The sequence below is a fragment of the Oryctolagus cuniculus genome, chromosome 2 (genome assembly GCF_964237555.1).
Source record: "Oryctolagus cuniculus chromosome 2, mOryCun1.1, whole genome shotgun sequence".
NCBI classification, from domain to species: Eukaryota; Metazoa; Chordata; class Mammalia; order Lagomorpha; family Leporidae; genus Oryctolagus; species Oryctolagus cuniculus.
The window spans coordinates 89,814,820-89,832,017 of NC_091433.1; the positions used below are offsets into that span (position 1 = coordinate 89,814,820).

At 37.5% G+C, this 17,198-nt stretch overlaps 1 protein-coding gene across 7 annotated transcripts in view; it reads left to right on the forward strand.

The window, feature by feature from the left end:
- The window catches only part of LOC138843052 (disintegrin and metalloproteinase domain-containing protein 32-like), a 145,836-nt gene that overhangs the window by 114,379 nt on the left and 14,259 nt on the right, over window positions 1–17,198 (forward strand). For 5 of the 7 annotated variants that reach the window (XM_070068586.1, XM_070068588.1, XM_070068590.1 and 2 more), the window contains 3 exons: window positions 2,731–2,814; window positions 11,641–11,740; window positions 14,473–14,629. In XM_070068586.1, the coding sequence (XP_069924687.1) occupies window positions 2,731–2,814; window positions 11,641–11,740; window positions 14,473–14,629 (341 nt within the window). Of the gene's footprint in view, window positions 1–2,730; window positions 2,815–10,804; window positions 10,892–11,640; window positions 11,741–14,472; window positions 14,630–17,198 lie in introns of those variants that run through there. The other 2 variants (XR_011386381.1, XM_070068587.1) reach the window with 2 other exon arrangements.

The window sequence follows — 17,198 nt, forward strand, 5'->3', positions numbered from 1 at the left end:
ATGAAAGCTAGTTTTGTCAGGTATCTTTGAATAATACTACGTATTACATATGATGAGACCTTCCTGGCAATTTTGTAACTTTGTTTTTACTTAATAAGATTCTTATTTCAATTTTGGTTGCCTGGACATATGCTACATTACACAAGGAGTAGTTAAATACATATCACTGACAAGTTCCAGTGTGGAAGGTATAACAGTGTTAGATTGAGGGTTTAAAAGGATTATATAGGGGGCCAGTATTGTGGTACGGTGGGTTAAGCAATGCTAAAATGCTGGCATTCTGTATTGGAGCACTGACTATAGTCCCAGTTGATCTGCTTCTGATCCAGTTCCCTGCTAATATGCCTGGAAAAGCAGCAGAAGATAGCCTAGGTACTTTGGGCCCCTGTCATCTACATAGGAAACCTGGGTGGAGTTCCTGGCTCTTCTCTTAGGTCTGGCCAGCCATGGCCTTTGCAGCTATATGAGAGTGAACAAGTGGATAGAAGATCACTCTGTCTCTCTCACCCTCTCCCTCTCCCTCTTCCTCTCTCCCTTTCAAGTAAATAAAGTCAATACTTAAAAATCATTAGATTGGATTAAGACAATATTTTGTTCAGGCTATTCCTCTGAAGATAATTTCTTGTGCTTAAAAGGAAGCATTTTTCACATGTATCACTTCATTTTAACCTGGAAACAAACTGAAATATTATTTAATTTTTCTAAACTAACATTTTTAAAGAAAAATATTATTTTGCTCATGTAAGAAACCTGCAATTTAGGGAAGTTGAGACTGGTGTAAGTAATGCAGTTGGAAATATATCCTGTTCTGACTACTAACTTTATTTGTTAAATTAAGCCAATGGGGGGGGCGAGACAGAGAGAGAGAGACAGAGAATAGTGAGAGACTTAAGATCTGCTAGTTCACTCCAAAAAAACAGAAACTCAATCCTGGTTTTCCATGTGGATGTCAAGGACCCAATTACTTGAGGTATCACCTGTAGTCTCACAGATGTGAATTAGAAGAAAGATGGAATCAGAAGTGGAGCTTGCCTTAAACCCAGGAATTTTAACCAGTACGTTGAATGCCTACCCCTGCTTCTTCTATCTTTAAAGTGAAAATAAATATGTCTGCATGCTTGATACTTTACATAATAAAATAATCAGCATCTTAGATTTAATGCTTTCTATTTATTTTCATTTTATTTAAAAGGGAAACAGAAAGTGAGTGAGTGAGAGAGAGAGAGAAAGGCTTCCATCCAATGTTTCACTCCCCAAATGCATACAACAGCCAGGTCTAGGCCAGGCAAGTAAGGAGCCTAGAACTCAGCCTGGATCTCCTATATGGGTGAGAGGAGCCCACTAAAGTACTTGAACAATCTGTTGCACCCTGGAATGAGCATTAGCAGCAAGGTAGATCAAATAGTGACTTAACTATTGCATAAAATACCTGCCTCTTCTATTATATTTTAATAAAAATTTTATTATCTCTACTAAATATGTAGGAGACTAATATAATTTTTAAAAAAAATTTTTTGACAGGCAGAGTGGACAGTGAGAGAGAGAGAGACAGAAAGGTCTTCCTTTGCCATTGGTTCACCCCCAAAATGGCCGCCATGGCCGGCGCGCTGCACTGATCCGAAGCCAGGAGCAAGGTGCTTCTCCTGGTCTCCGATGCGGGTGCAGGGCCCAAGCACTTGGGCCATCCTCCACTACACTGCTGGGCCTTAGCAGAGAGCTGGCCTGGAAGAAGGGCAACCAGGACAGAATCCGGCGCCCCGACCGGGACTAGAACCCAGTGTGCCGGTGCTGCAAGTGGAGGATTAGCTTATTGAGCCGTGGTGCTGGCCATGTAGGAGACTAATATAATTTATGACAACAATATTTCCATTTGTAAATTTCACTTTCTAATTTTTATGCAAAATTTTATGTACCAAGAATGCAAGACATGCTTTTTCTTAGATTTTATTTATATATTCTGAGAGGTAGAGTTACAGGCAGAGAGAGAGGGATACAGAGATAAAGGTCTTCAATCTGCTAGTTCATTCCCTAAATGGCGGCAACAGCTGGAGCTGAGCCTATCTGGAGCCAGGAGCCAGGAGATTCCTCCAGGTCTGCCAGGCAGGTTCAGGGGTCCAAGTACATGGCCCATCTTTCACTGCTTTCCTAGGCTATCAGGAGAGAGCTAGATCAGAAGAGGAGCAGCTGGAGTACAAATCGGTGCCCATGTGGGATGCCAGAACCGCAGACAGAAGCTTAACCTACTAGGCCACAGCACTGTCCCCGACATTTTTTTTTTTTTTACTATGTACGCATTTGTACTTTTGTTTGTTTCTTGGTATTGTAATGAAAAGTGGTTTTTTAGTTATGATTTTTTGTTATGGCCAATCTTATTCAATTGATATTCCCCATTTCTCAACATGATTATTTCTAAAATTATGTATTTTAGTTAAGTTTTTTGCTCATAGCAAAGTCGGGTGTATGATGCACAGTTTTCATATCCTTCTTGCCTACAACACTACTGACAACCCACACTAAAGTGGTACGTTATTTTACAATTAGTGTGTCCACTTTGACTTATCATTATCAGCCAAAGTCCATAGTTTACATTAGGGTTACCTGGAAAAATCTCAAATATTTGAAGATTTAAAGACATATTTCTAAGTAACACGAGGATCAAAAGAGTTCTCAATAGAAATGAATGAAATGAAAATACAACTTCTCAAAAATTTTTGGTATGTTTCTCTTTAGATTTGTGTAAATCAAGCATGTGTCGAAGCCAAAATACTTAGGAATCAATCAAGAACTTGTGCACAACAGTGCAACGGGAATGGAGTAAGTAAGCACATTTCCCTGAATCACATGTATCCTGGACACACACCACTCATTAGTTTATCAGTGTTTATTGGGTTCCTACTGGTGCCAGGTCCTGCTGCATCTGGCTTACATTTGGAGCTACTCTGTACCTGAATTTAGCAGCCATAGTTAATTGTTCCCTTTCGTCATTCCTTCCATGCTTCCTACCTTCCTAAAAGGAACAGATTCCATGTGTTTCAGATATTTATAATTTCAAGCACAGAATGATAAACCCAAACCTCACTTGCTCCTCCTTTCTTTCTTATTTTGCTTTTAATTATTTCAATGACATACTGTCAATTTACTTTTTTGTTTTAATTTTTCTTTATACAAACGGAACAAATTTAACATTTCATATATACAGTGTTTTTTTTTTAAGATTTTATTTATTTATTTGAGAGGCAGAGTTAAAGACAGTGAGAGGGAGAGACCGAGAAAAAGGTCTCCATCCTCTGATTCACTCCCCAAATGGCTGCAACGGCCGGAACTGTGCTGATCCGAAGCCACGAGCCAGGGACTAGAACTGGCACCCATATGGGATGCTGGCTCCATAGGCAGAGGATTAACCTACTGCACCATGGCACCGACCCCCATATATACAGTTTTAATAGCATAATGCAACTTCCCACCCTACCTTCCCTCCATCCCAACCTCCTTCCTTTTTATTCTTATTTCTTCTTTAATTTTTAAAATGATATACATTCAGTTTAATTTATAATCACAAGCATAATCCTCCACTAAATAGTTTTACAGGGCATCTTGCACAGAACTGAATTGATGATGACCTAAAGTTAATATAGCTTGATACCTTTCACAAGGTATTAAATATTCCAGTAATACATAAACATGTTCACAAAGGGGAGGGGGTTGGCATTGTGCTGTAATGAGTTAAGCTACCACCTGCAGCCTTAGTATCCCATGCCAGTGACAATTTGAGTTCCAGTTGCCACATTTCTGATGCAGCTCCATGCTAATGCACCTGAGAAAGTAGTGGACAATGTCCCATCCTTGAGCCCCTGAACCCACATGGGAGACCTGGAAGAAGTTCTTGGCTTTTTGCTTCAGACTGGGTCAGCCCAAACCATTGTGGCCATCTGGGGAGTGAACCAGCAGATTGAAGTTCCATCCCTCTATCTTACCCTCTCTCTCTCTTTCTCTGTAACTCTGCCTTCCAAATAAATAAATATTAAAGAAACAAAAAGTATAAAATTATACCATAACAACTATGTCTGAGAAGACATATTCCAGGGAAGTTATAATCAAAATAACCTGGTAGAAAAAAAAAAGGGTGAGCCAATGGAACAGATTAGAGACCTCAGATTTTTTTTTATTTGACAGGGAGAGTTAGTGAGAGAGAGAGAGAGAGAGAGAGAGAGAGAGACAGAGAGAAAGGTCTTCCTTCCATTGGTTCACCCCTCAAAATGGCTGCTACAGCCAGCCCTGCACTAATCCGTAGCCAGGAGCCAGGTGCTTCCTCCTGGTCTCCCATGCGGGTGCAGGAGCCCAAAGATTTGGGCCATCCTCCACTGCCTTCCCGGGCCACAGCAGAGAGCTGGATTAGAAGAGGAGCAACTGGGACTAGAACCCGGTGCCCATATGGGATGCCAGTGCTGCAGGTGGAGGATTAACCTAGTAAGCCACGGCAATGGCCCAGAGACCTCAGAAATTAATTCACATATCTCCAACCAACTAATCTTTGACAAACATGCTAAAATCACTCCATGGAGTGAGTACAGTCTCTTCAACAAATGGTGTTGGGAAAATTGTAACTCTGCATACCCTGTACAAAAATCAACTGGAAATGTATTGATGATCTAAAACTAAGAAATAAAACATACAATTAGTAAAGGAAGATAGAGGGTAAACATTGCAAGATATTGGCATAGGCAAAGACTTCTGGATATGTCCCCAGAAGCACAGGCAATAAAAGCAAAATAGACAAATGAGGTTACAGCAGACTAGAAGCATCTGCGCAGAAAAGGAAACCAAGAGAATGTAACAAAAGATTTGAAAACTGTGCATCTGATGAAGGATTAATATACAGCATATGTAAGGAGCTCCAGAACCTCAACAACAACTAAACAAACGGTCCAGTTGGGAATCGGGCAAAGGATATGAACAAGCATTTTTCATTGGATGAAATAAAAATGGCCAACAGATACATGAAAATAATTCCAGGATCACTAGCAATCAAGGAAAAGCAAATAAAAAACAGTGAGCCATATAACATAGACTGAGAGTAAATCATTGCAAAAATTAAAGGAAGGAGGGGCCCACACTGTAGTGTAGTCAGTAAAGCCTCCACCTGCAGTGCTGGCATCCCGTATGGGCACTGGTTTGAGACCAGGCTGCTCCACTCCCAATCCAACTCCATGTTATAGTTTGGGAAAGCAGTAAAAAATGGCCCAAGTTCTTAGGCCCCTGCACCCACGTGGGAGACTTGGAAGAAGCTCTTGGATCCTGGCTTTGGATCAGCCCAGCTCTGGCCATTGTGGTCATTTGGGGAGTAAACCAGTGGATGGAGGACCTCTCTCTCTCTTTCTCTCTCTCTCTCTCTCTCTCTCTCTCTCTCTCTCCCCCTCTCCCTCTCCCTCTCCCTCTCTCTCTCTCTCTTCTTCTCTCCCTCTCTCCCATTCTCCCTCTCCCCCTCTCTCCCTCTCTCCCTCTCTCCCTTTCCCTCCCTGTAACTCTGTGTTTCAAATAAATACTATTTTAAAAATAAAGGAAGGAATGGTAAAGGAAAGGAAGAGGGAATGTAAGGTCATGGAAAGGAGGGAGGGTAGAAATACATGAAATTTGTTCCACTTAAAAAAATGTAAAAGACAAAACCCAGTGAGGTTTCACCTCACCCCCTTTGGAATAGCTATCATCAAAAATAAATAAATAAATACCCAACAATCTTCTGGTAAGAATGTGTTGACAAGGGTACCCTAAAACATAGTTGGTGGCAATGTAAACTAGGACAACCATTATTGAAAAACAGTATGGAGGGGCCGGTGCTGTGGCTCACTTGGCTAATCCTCTGCCTGAGGCGCCGGCATTCCATATGGGCACCGGGTTCTAGTCCCAGCTGCTCCTCTTTCAATCCAGCTCTCTGCTGTGGCCCAGGAAGGCAGTGGAGGATGGTCCAAGTGCTTGGGTACCTGCACCTGCGTGGGAGACCAGGAGGAAGCACCTGGCTCCTGGCTTCGAATCAGGGCAGCGCCAGCCGTAGCACCCATTTGAGGGATGAACCAACGGAGGGAAGACCTTTCTCTCTGTTTCTCTCTCTTACCATCTAACTCTGTCAAATAAAAAAAAAAGAAAAACAGTATGGAGATTTCTCAGAAACCAAAAATGAGATCTGCGATATGACCCACCCCAATTTACCAAAATGAAATGAAAGCATATGATAGAGTTATTTGGACTCCCATATGTATGGCAACTCAATTCACAATAGCTAAGGTTTGGAATCAACCCAGATACCTATCAAGTGATGACTGAATAAAGAAATTTGCAGTATGAGTGCACAATGGAATACTACTCAGCCATAAAAATGGATAAAATACTATCTTTGGCAGCAAAACTGATACAACTGGAGATCACAATGCTTAACTGCACAATGTCGCCAGCGCCCCTCCCTTTCTTTTAATCACTGGAAACCACTGAACATTCTACCCTTTAGTTTTTCCTAACAATGTAATTTTATTAAAATTAGCAAAGCCCACCAGAGGCCACCTTACTTATTAAAGGATGGACTCTGAAACATGAAGCGAGGCTTTATTCACAACCTTGAAAGGACAGGCGACCAATGGGTAGGCATCCACGCGATAGAGAAAAAGAAGCATACATACTCCAGTGTCTACATCCCTAACTTCCTTTCCTCATTGGATGAGCATTCAGAAGTTCATTTTATCATGACGACATGTACAATAGGTTAACTCCTTTTTTTCACCAGGCTCCCACCTATCTAAAGATTTTTTTTTCCCTGAGAAATGTGCTCTTTTTTCTGTCAAGTCAGTCCATGTTCCATTTTAACACACATCAATTTTTGTTCCACTTTGACATCCTATGCCATTTAAAAACTTTGTGGTTATAACCGCATCTGCTAGCTGCTGTATTTTTTCCACTCATTGCTAAATGTATTATTCTTTCTTTCACAAGACAATAAAAAGGTTAAACCAGTACTAAATTTGCTTATTTCTAAATATTTTATCTTTGATGATGAACTTTGATTTCATGCAATTTTGAATCAAAGTGACTAAAATAATAAAATATTTAAAAATGAATAAAAAGAAACAGAATATCACGTTTGGGTGTATGTAGACTTAATACACTGGGGACAAGACAAAACTAGTCATTAAGAGTTGTACAGTACGAAGCAGAAGTTGTTTAATTAAATGATCTCCTTTAGTATGTACTCCACATCAGGATTAATATAGAAATACAGTACATCTTCTCTGTCCTGTTGAATGTACATCTGTGTGATATACCAGTGCACTGGGAGACCCACCACAAATTTCAGTCAGGATAGGAGTAATCACTCCTTTCTCTGCCCAGATGAGAAGTATGCCTGTGCTAATGAGAAAAGCTGTCCTTAAGTGAGGTGCCAACATGCTAGGGATTGCAAAAAGCAGATTTTGGAAAGTGGGATGAAAGTTGTTGAACTTCATATCCATCACAGTATCTTTTCAAAAATTTGCTTGTGCCTTATATATTTACATTCCATGCACATAATTGAAAAATGAATATAATTTATATGAACATCAAGTGAGCACATACTCAAAAATTTTGGGAAGACCACTTGCCTCAAGAAGTGGAGAGGGAAAGAAATAGGAAGTCTTAACTGCATCTGCAGCACCCCTAAGAATGAACAGCTTTTACAGGAGCATCTTCAGGCACACAAGAAGATCTTAGAATAATCTATGAGTAATGGGGTCAAGTAGAGGGAACAGTGCTGTCCTCTAGGCTTCTCTAGATGTATCTTCTCTGAGGATATAATTATTCCAAAGTAAATGATACTTTTGATCTACAAATAAGCTGAAAAAAACATCTGTTTATTTGGGTTTCAGTTACAATTTGATGGGTCCTTACACTTAATTTCATGGAGGATAAGCAACAGGGGAAGCAGATAAATCATTAGCAGAGTAAAGAGGTGATCTGATGAATTCCTACCAAGTCTCTTATTACTTTTCTTATAAAGAGCAAAATGACAAAGGGTTTATTTCTCAGTATCTTTGATATCTGTGTGTCTCATTAGAGGAAAAAGTGCTTCTGAAACCAAAGAACATGTTTTATTATAAATTTCAAGAATTAAATTACAAGTGAATTAAATGAGTTACTATCATGCATCTTAACATTTCTGAAGTCCTTTCATTTATAATGTCACAAAGCAACACACTAAAATTAATTCCTTTTTTGTCTATTGTATGTGAAATATAATATTAGGATTTGATACGTATCTATAATGTACATATATTTGAAAAGTAATGTTAATTATTTTTAACTAAATTTTTAAGTAAAATGAAGGCAAAAAATAACTACAAACCTGTACCCTTTATGAACTTAGATGCAAAACTTCACAATAGAATACTAGTAAACTAAATCTAAAACCACATCAAAAAGTTTATACATAATGGGCATGGATATCATAACTGCTAGATTCAATGCTCACACCTGGGTGAAAGTTTTATGAATCAAATGGCTACATAATCTCAAAGTATCTCCATAAAATTGTTTATTAATTACAAATGGCAACTGGAAGTTTGTAGTAGGAATTGTTGGAAGATAGTGTCTTAACAAGAAATTCAAATTAACGAGACAATGAAGATATTTTGGGATAAATTGACACCATGCTTCTCTTATGAAGTTTTTTGAATTAATTCACGGTACAATATCCATGTTCTTTCATTGAGATTAAGATCCAATTAATGGGCTGGTGTTGTGCTGTAGCAGGTAAAGTCATATCCTGACTGCTCCACTTTTTTTAAAAAAATTAAGGTATATAAATTTCATGTATTTCACATATACAGATACAGAAACATAGTGATAATTTCCACCCTACCTTCCCTCCCACCCATGCTCCCATGCTTCTTTCTCCTCACTCTCTTATTTCCATTTATATTTTTTGCAAAGATCTATTTCAGGTAAATTTATGCTCGTAAGATTAACCCTACAACAAGAAAAGAGTTCAACAAATAGTTTGACACTAAAAAATGTTCCTCTACAGTCAAGACAAGTGCTCTTAAAAATCTTTGCATCTCAAAGTATGAATTTCACTTATATAGATTTACCTTTTTGGCACTCGGTTACCACAGATCAGAAGACTTATGGTATTTTTCTTCTTGGAACTGGATTATTTTACTAAGTATAAGGGTTTCCAGTTACATCCAATTTATTGAGAACTACAGGATTTCAATTTTTTTACCACTGTGTTGTATTCCATAGTGCATGCATATCATAATTTCTATATCCTATCTTCAGTTGCTAGACATCTGAGTTGATAGAACTCCTTATAGATATGACCAGAAAAGATCTTCACTGCAACACATTATAGTCAGAATTTCACCAGTAGAAATAAAAAAAAAATTCTAAAATGTGCATGAGAGAAATGCAGGATTACTTTCAGAGGATCGCCAGTTAGACTCATAGCTGACTACTAAGGAGAAACTCTACAGGCTAGGAGACAATGGAGAGTCCAAATCTTAAGAGAAAAAAAAAACTATCAACCCATAATACTGTACCCTGCAAAGCTCTCATTTATGAATGAAGGTAAAATAAAGACTTCTATAGCTAACATAAATTGAAAAAATTTGTCACCGCTCCTCCAGCCTTACAAAAGATGCTTAAAAATGTGTTACACACAGAAACATCAAATGATACTCATCATTATGAAAGTATGTGAAGGCAGAAAATCTAGTAAAAGTACAAGGGAAACCCAAAGTAAACAATAAGAATATTAATGGGAAAATGGCAGTGCCAAGTTATTACTTAAAATACTAACCTTGAATGTAAATGGCCTACACCCTCCAGTTAAACTGGCTGAATGGGTTAAACAAGACATCTATGTGCTGCCTACAAGAAACACACCACATGAGCAAAGATACATGCAGATTGAAAGTGAAAGGATAGTAAAAGATATTCCATGATAATGGGAAGTAAAAAAGAGCAGGGGTAGCCATCTTGATATCAGACAAAATAGACTTTAGCACAAAAATGGTTAAAAGAGACAAAGAAGTGTATCATGTAATGATTAAGGGATCATTCATCAGTGAAATTTGGCTATTATAAATGGAATGAGACACAATGCCAGGGCGCCAAGCTTTTTAAACCAGTGTTAATGGATCTAAAGGGAGACATGGACTCCATAACATCATAATGGGGGACTTCAACACCCCACTTTCTTTATTTTGTTTTTATAAAGAATTATTTTATTTATTTGAAAGTCAAAGTTACACAGAGAGAGGAGAGGCAGAGAGAGAGAGAGGTCTTCCATCCATTGGTTCACTACGCAAATGGCTACAATGGCCGAGGCTACGCCAATTTGAAGCCAGGAGCCAGGAGCTTTCTCCAGGTCTCCCACACAGGTACAGGGGCCCACAGACTTGGGCCATCCTCTACTGCTATCCCAGGCCCTAGCAGAGAGCTGGACTGGAAGAGGAGCAGTTGGGACTAGAACCAGCACCCATATGGGATGCTGGTGCTTCAGGCCAGTGTTTTAACCCACTGTGCCACAGCGCCGACCCCATCAACACCCCATTTTCATCAATGGATACATCAACTGAACAAAATCAGTGAACAACAGAACTAATCTAAACTATGGGCCAAATAGACATAACTGATATCTATAGAACGTGTCATCCCACAGGTGTATTTTCTTCTCATTAGTGAATGGAACATTCTCTAGGATAGACCATATGATAGGCCATAAAGTAAGTCTCATTAAATTCAAATAAATTGAAATCATAACATGCATCTTTTCTGGCCACAGTGGAATGAAGTTTGAAATTAACAACTTAAGAAACTCTAAAAAATCTGCAACGACATGGAGCCTGAAAAACCTGTTCCTGAATGAACTGTGGGTGATAGAAGAAATCAAAAGGGAAATCAAAAAATTACTGGAAATGAGTTAAGATGACAACACAACACATGAAAGATTATGGGATACAGCAAAAACACTGCTGAGGGAATTTGTAAAAATTAGTGCCTACATCAGGAAAATGATAAAGCATATGATTATAAAATAAACGGAATATGTCATTGAAAAATATAAAGAGAGAATAAGAATGGAAGAAGGAGGGTTGGTGGGAGCATGAGTGGGAGGGAAATGTATGAAATACATGAAATTTGTTCATGTTATACAAATTTTAAGAATTATTTAAAAGTCTTTAACAAGCAGTCTGGGGAAGGATGCATTTCCTGTCAGTTTGGACAACTATTTCAAGCTACTAACATGGAGATGAGAGGAGCTGTTTACAGTTAGCTGTGGGAGCTAGCACGTCACTGGAAAGATCACATTTTCTTTAATGTTTAAGTAGTATATGTTTTTGAAAAACACATTAAATTTGCAGATTAACAGTGAAATGTGCTAAACTTTCTTAATGCAAATACGTGAACCTCATTTTGTACAACCTTGTATTCCTGTTTCTTTTTCAAAATTGCATTTCACCTAGAAATAAAGTATTTGATTTGCGGATTATCTTGCCTCATAACCCATGTAAACAGTTTGACTAACACACAAAAGTAAGCAAAATGATACATTTCATAATTTCAATTTCTTTGAAATAACACTTTAATCACTTAATTTTTTTTAAAAAATGATCCTAGGTGTGCACTTCTACTGGGGTATGCCACTGTTCTCCAGGTTTCCAGCCTCCAAATTGCCAACGGCATAATAGAGCATTACCTTTATTACCTGAGAAAAAGGGTAAGTATCTATATTTTCAGCCATTTAATGAAATTTTGAACTTGTTTATCTTCACTAAACACAATTTATTGGGCTACTTAGAGACTAATGTTTGTATTGAAGATTTAATCACAGTTCTCTTAATAAATGAAAACCAAATACATCTTTACCCTAGTTCTTTGCTAACATTACAGGACCATGATTGAAGCTGAATTCTTTCAAAATTTCTATTTATTAATGTTACTGGCATCTCCCTTAGAATAATTTTTAGGATATTTTGGAACAGAACAGATCTCATGTGTTTCATAGATAAACATACTTCCCTCCTTCCCTCATTCTCTCTCCTTCCTTTCTTTTTTTCTTTAATTTTTGCAATGTTTCTTTTTTATTTTATTAATATAAAGAGAATAGACTTTATGTATTTGATATATGCAATTCTAAGAAGATAACCATAATCACAGGTTTAATGCACCAATATCCATAATATTCAATAACTCAAAAGTAGAAAGACCATGGTTCCCCTGGAGTATAGACAAGGGCTTAAAAGAATTCTCAAATCATAAGGTGTCAGTTTCACTATTATACTTCTTATATTTTATATTAGCTATCACATATCAGAGAAAGCATGATATTTGTCTTTTTAGGACTAGTTTATTTGACCAAGCATAATGGTCTCCAGCTGAGTCCATTTTGTTGCAAAACACAGGATTTCATTCTTTTTCTATGGCTTGGTTGTATTCTATAGTGTATATACCACATTTTATTTATCCTGTCATCAGTTGATGGACATCTGTGTAGATTACATGTCTTAGTTTTTGTTAATTGAGCTACAGTAAACCTGTATGTAAAAATAACTTTCATATGCTGATTTCATTTAGTTTGGGTAAATTCCCAGGAGTGGCATGGCTGGTTCATATGGTAGACCTATTTTCAAATTTCTGAAAATTTCCATACCATCTTCCATAATGGTTACACTGCAACTTTCTTATTTATGATTAATCCTAAATAAACATTTGTTGTGTCTAGTATTGTTACTGTGTTTTTGTTATATCAGTAGAAGTGAAATGGAAAGATAACACTACTTTGAAAACGTTCATAATTTAAATATGCACAATCTATAGATTATTACTTGAAAGAAATGTGCTATAGTAGCGCTCTATTTATTTATTTATATTTTGGTTTCTTTAAATCATTTTCTCATTGAATTAGCAAATGTTTGTCAAACTCTTTTTATAACTTTTATTTAATAAATATAAATTTCCAAAGTATACCTTTTGAATTACAGTGGCTTTCCCCCCGCCCATAACTTCCCTCCCACCCGCAACCCTTCCATCTCCTGTTCCCCCTCCTACTCCATTCACATCAAGATTCATTTTCAATGGTCTTTATATACAGAAGATCAATTGAGTATATATTAAGTAAAGATTTCAACAGTTTGCACCCACATAGAAACACAAAGTGAAAAATACTGTTTGGGTACTAGTTATAGCATTAATTCACATTGTACAACACATTAAGGACAGAGATCCTATATGAAGAGTAAGTGCACAGTGACTCCTGTTGTTGATTTAACAATTGACACTCTTGTTTATGGCGTCATTCATCACTCTAGGCTCCTGTCATGAGTTGCCAAGGCTATGGAAGCCTTTTGAGTTCACCAACTCTGATCTTATTTAGACAAGGCCATAGTCAAATTGGAAGTTCTCTCCTCCCTTCAGAGAAAGGTACCTCCTTCTTTGATGGCCCGTATTTCCACTGGGATCTCACTCATGGAGATCTTTCATTTAGGTGGTTTTTTTTTTTTTTTTTCCCTGAGAGTGTCTTGGCTCTCTATGCCTGTGAAACTCTCATGGGCTTTTTAGCCAGATCCAAATACCTTAACTACACTCTGAGGCCAGAGTGTAGTTTAGGACATCTGCCATTCTATGAGTCTGCTGTGTATCCCACTGCCCATGTTGGATCGTTCTCTCCTTTTTAATTCTATCAGCTATTATTAGCAGACACTAGTCTTGTTTATGTGATCCCTTTGACTCTTAATCCTATCATTATAATCAATTGTGAACTGAAACTTTGACTAGTAAAATGGCATTGATACATGCCACCTTGATGGGATTGAATTGGAATCCCCTGGCACGTTTCTAAGTCTACAATTAATGGTAAGTCTGAGTGAGCATGTGCTGAACTGTACACCTCCTCCCTCTCTTATTCCCACTCTTATATTTAACAGGGATCACTTTTCAGTTAAATTTAAACACCTAAGAATAATTGTGTGTTAATTAGAGTTCAACCAATGGTATTAAGTAGACCAAAAGATGTTAAAAGGAATAAAATAGTAAGATGTTCCTCGACAGTCAGGACAAGGGCTGATCAAGACATCGTTTCTCATAGTGTCGGTTTCACTTCTACAGGTCCTTTGATAACCTAATTCTCCAAAACCCAATAACAGTGCAAATATAAACCACATTGCAATTAGACAATCTTACATTGCATATCACTGAAGTTTCCTGACCTCTTATTTTGTAATACTGAGATTTTGCTATAGCTGCTTTGTAATGTAATATACTGTGGAACTTTCTGGAGCTTTACACCATGCTTCTAAAATGAAAAATTGTAGAGTAGTTTCAAATATTATGATTCTAAACTTATTTCTTTGTGTTCTTTGAATAACTATTATGGACATTTTCATTCATTACAACTTGAAAGTAAAATTTGACATTTTATTTTAATACTTCAATTTGTTATTTTTTTTTTAGATTTAAAGGAGGAGATAACTCCTAAAATAGCTGAAAATCATTGGAATCTAAGTTTCTTCATTGGTTTTCCTATTCTCATTGTAGCCACTGCAATAATTGTGGCATGGGATAAACTGAAAAGGCGGCCTGCCAAGGAAGATGAATCCCTAAGTATCAAGTAATTTGAGTTTGTTTTCTGGGGTTATCTTAGTAACATATTCAAATGTAAGGCAATATTAGGAACAGCGATAATATGTTATATTGGCATTTTTGGTAACATGAATATTTAATTATTTGAGATAGTTGTAAGTATCTCCATTTAAATGAAAAAATAAAAAGGAGGGTGTGAAAAAGGGAGGGAGAGAGAATAGGATGGATATATTATTATGCTGTTAAAACTGTATTATGAAATACATGAAATGTGTTCTCTTTTTATAGAAAAAACATTATTTAAAAAAATTCAGTGAGAATATAATTTAAATATCCTGCCAAAATCATCGCCCTCCTACTTAAGAGCAAAAAAGCAAAAATATTTCTAAGTGAATTTCTTTCAGTACTTTAGAGGTTATCAGAATATGATCTGTGTCATCTGCTAAAGTGGCAGGATTATTTATGAAAGATGCAGATTTTGGGGCCCTACCAGAGTTGAAATATTTTAGTTTACATGATGCCTCATGTAAACATAATTAAAAATAATATTCTCAGAGTAAAATTTTCTGAAAGCTGATTCATGATTTAGCCTGTATTTTTAAATTTTTGAATAAATTATCCAAACACAGAATAAGGTGAAAAACATTCACTTGCCTACCACTGGAAATAAACAGATGTTCATTATTTTCTCATTTGTTATGAAATAAGCCATTGTTAATTACAGCTGAAATTTCCTTCTGTATGATTCCTCAACTTGCCTCCAGAGGAGGGTATCCGCAATGAGACCTAGTACATATTAAAGATTTTAGGTATATGTGGCTACATCCATTTGCCCTAATATTCATTTATTTGTAATTTCTTATACCTATACTTTCTTTGTAGATGGGTTTCCATTTCTAACACACTAGTTTACATGTCTTATTTTTCTTTTTCCTAAGTAGGTCTCTCAGAAGTGTTTCTCTTATATTAATAACTTGAAAAATATGACTTCTGGTTTTGTTGAGATCTGCATATCTTTTGCTTTTTATATCATTTTTCTTCCCCTCTCCTTTTTGTTACCTTGCTTTTGTCCTGTTTTAATTCTTTTTTATTTTCCAAGTTTTCTAACAAAAATAATAAAACTGAAACTTCCTTCTTATATATCATTTTAACTACACTCTCCAGTTTTAAAATAGAATTGAAATTAAGTAGGCACAGAAGTTAAGCTGTCACTCAGAACACTATCATCCTTTGTAAGAGTGTTCGGCTTATTATCCTGGCACCTCTTCCCATTCCAGCTTCCTTTGAACCCTGGAAAGCAGTAGGTAATGGCTAAGATAAGTTTTTTGCCACCCATCTGAGAGACCCAGATTGAGTTGTAGGCTCCTGGCTTTGTTTTTGTTGTTGTTGTTTGTTTGTTTGTTTTACAGAGTTATAGACAGAGAGGACAGAAAGAAAGGTCTTCCGTCCATTGGTTCACTCCCCAAATGGCTGCTACGGCCGGGGCTACACAGATCCGAAGCCAGGAGCCAGGTGGTTCTTCCAAGCACTTGGGCCATCCCCTACTGCTATCCCAGGCCACATCAGAGAGCTGGACTGGAAGAGGAGCAACTTGGACTAGAACTCGGCACCCATATGGGATGCTGGCGCTGCAGGTGGAGGATTAACCAAGTAAGCCACGGCGCCTGCCCCTGGCTCCTGGTTTTGAACTGGCCCCACCTAAGCTATTTGAGGTATTTGCAAAGTGAACCAGGAATGGAAGTTCTACCTCTATCTCTCCACTATTCAAATAAGGAATAAATAAGAAAGCAAATAAACTTACCATATGAGTTCTTGTTTATGAGTATATTGTATTCTATATTGTCTAAGATTTGCTTTCATTGCTCTAACTTTCTTGAGAGACTTGTCTGTGTGATTTAGACTCTTAATTATTCGAACTAGAAAGGAATAAACCTCTGTTGTATCTATGTTTGGTATGTATGCTTCAGTGTTTGTTTTTGTTTTCTTTTTTTCTTTTTTATTTATTTGACAGGTAGAGATATAGATATGAGAGAGAGACAGAGAAAAATGTCTTCCATCCACTGGTTCACCCCCCAAATGGCCGCCACAGCTGGCACTGCTCTGATCCAAAGCCAGGAGCCAGTTACTTCTTCCTGGTCTCCCATGCAGGTGCAGGGCCCAAGCACTTGGGCCATCCTCCACTGCTTTCCCAGGCCACAGCAGAGAGCTGGACTGGAAGAGGAGTAACTGGGACTAGAGCACAGCACCCATATGGATGTAAAGGTTGATATCCCATAAACTTGGAGTTGAAATTTTGACTAATGAGCTTGGAAAGAAATTTAAGATTTATTGGCCCAAACAGGAGGAGTAAGAAGACCATGACCAAAGGCCCTGTGAGTGACAATAGCCAGTTTAGCCAGGATTTGTTGGGGAAGAAATCCTTAAATGAATTCCAGATGTTCTGGGTCGAAGGGTTACTGATGTGACTGATGTCATGCAACTGGCCAACCTGTTGTTAAAATCTTTTCCTTCCTTCCTTCCTTCCTTCCTTCCTTCCTTCCTTCCTTCCTTCCTTCCTTCCTTCCTTCCTTCCTTCCCTCTCTCTTTTCTTCTTTTTT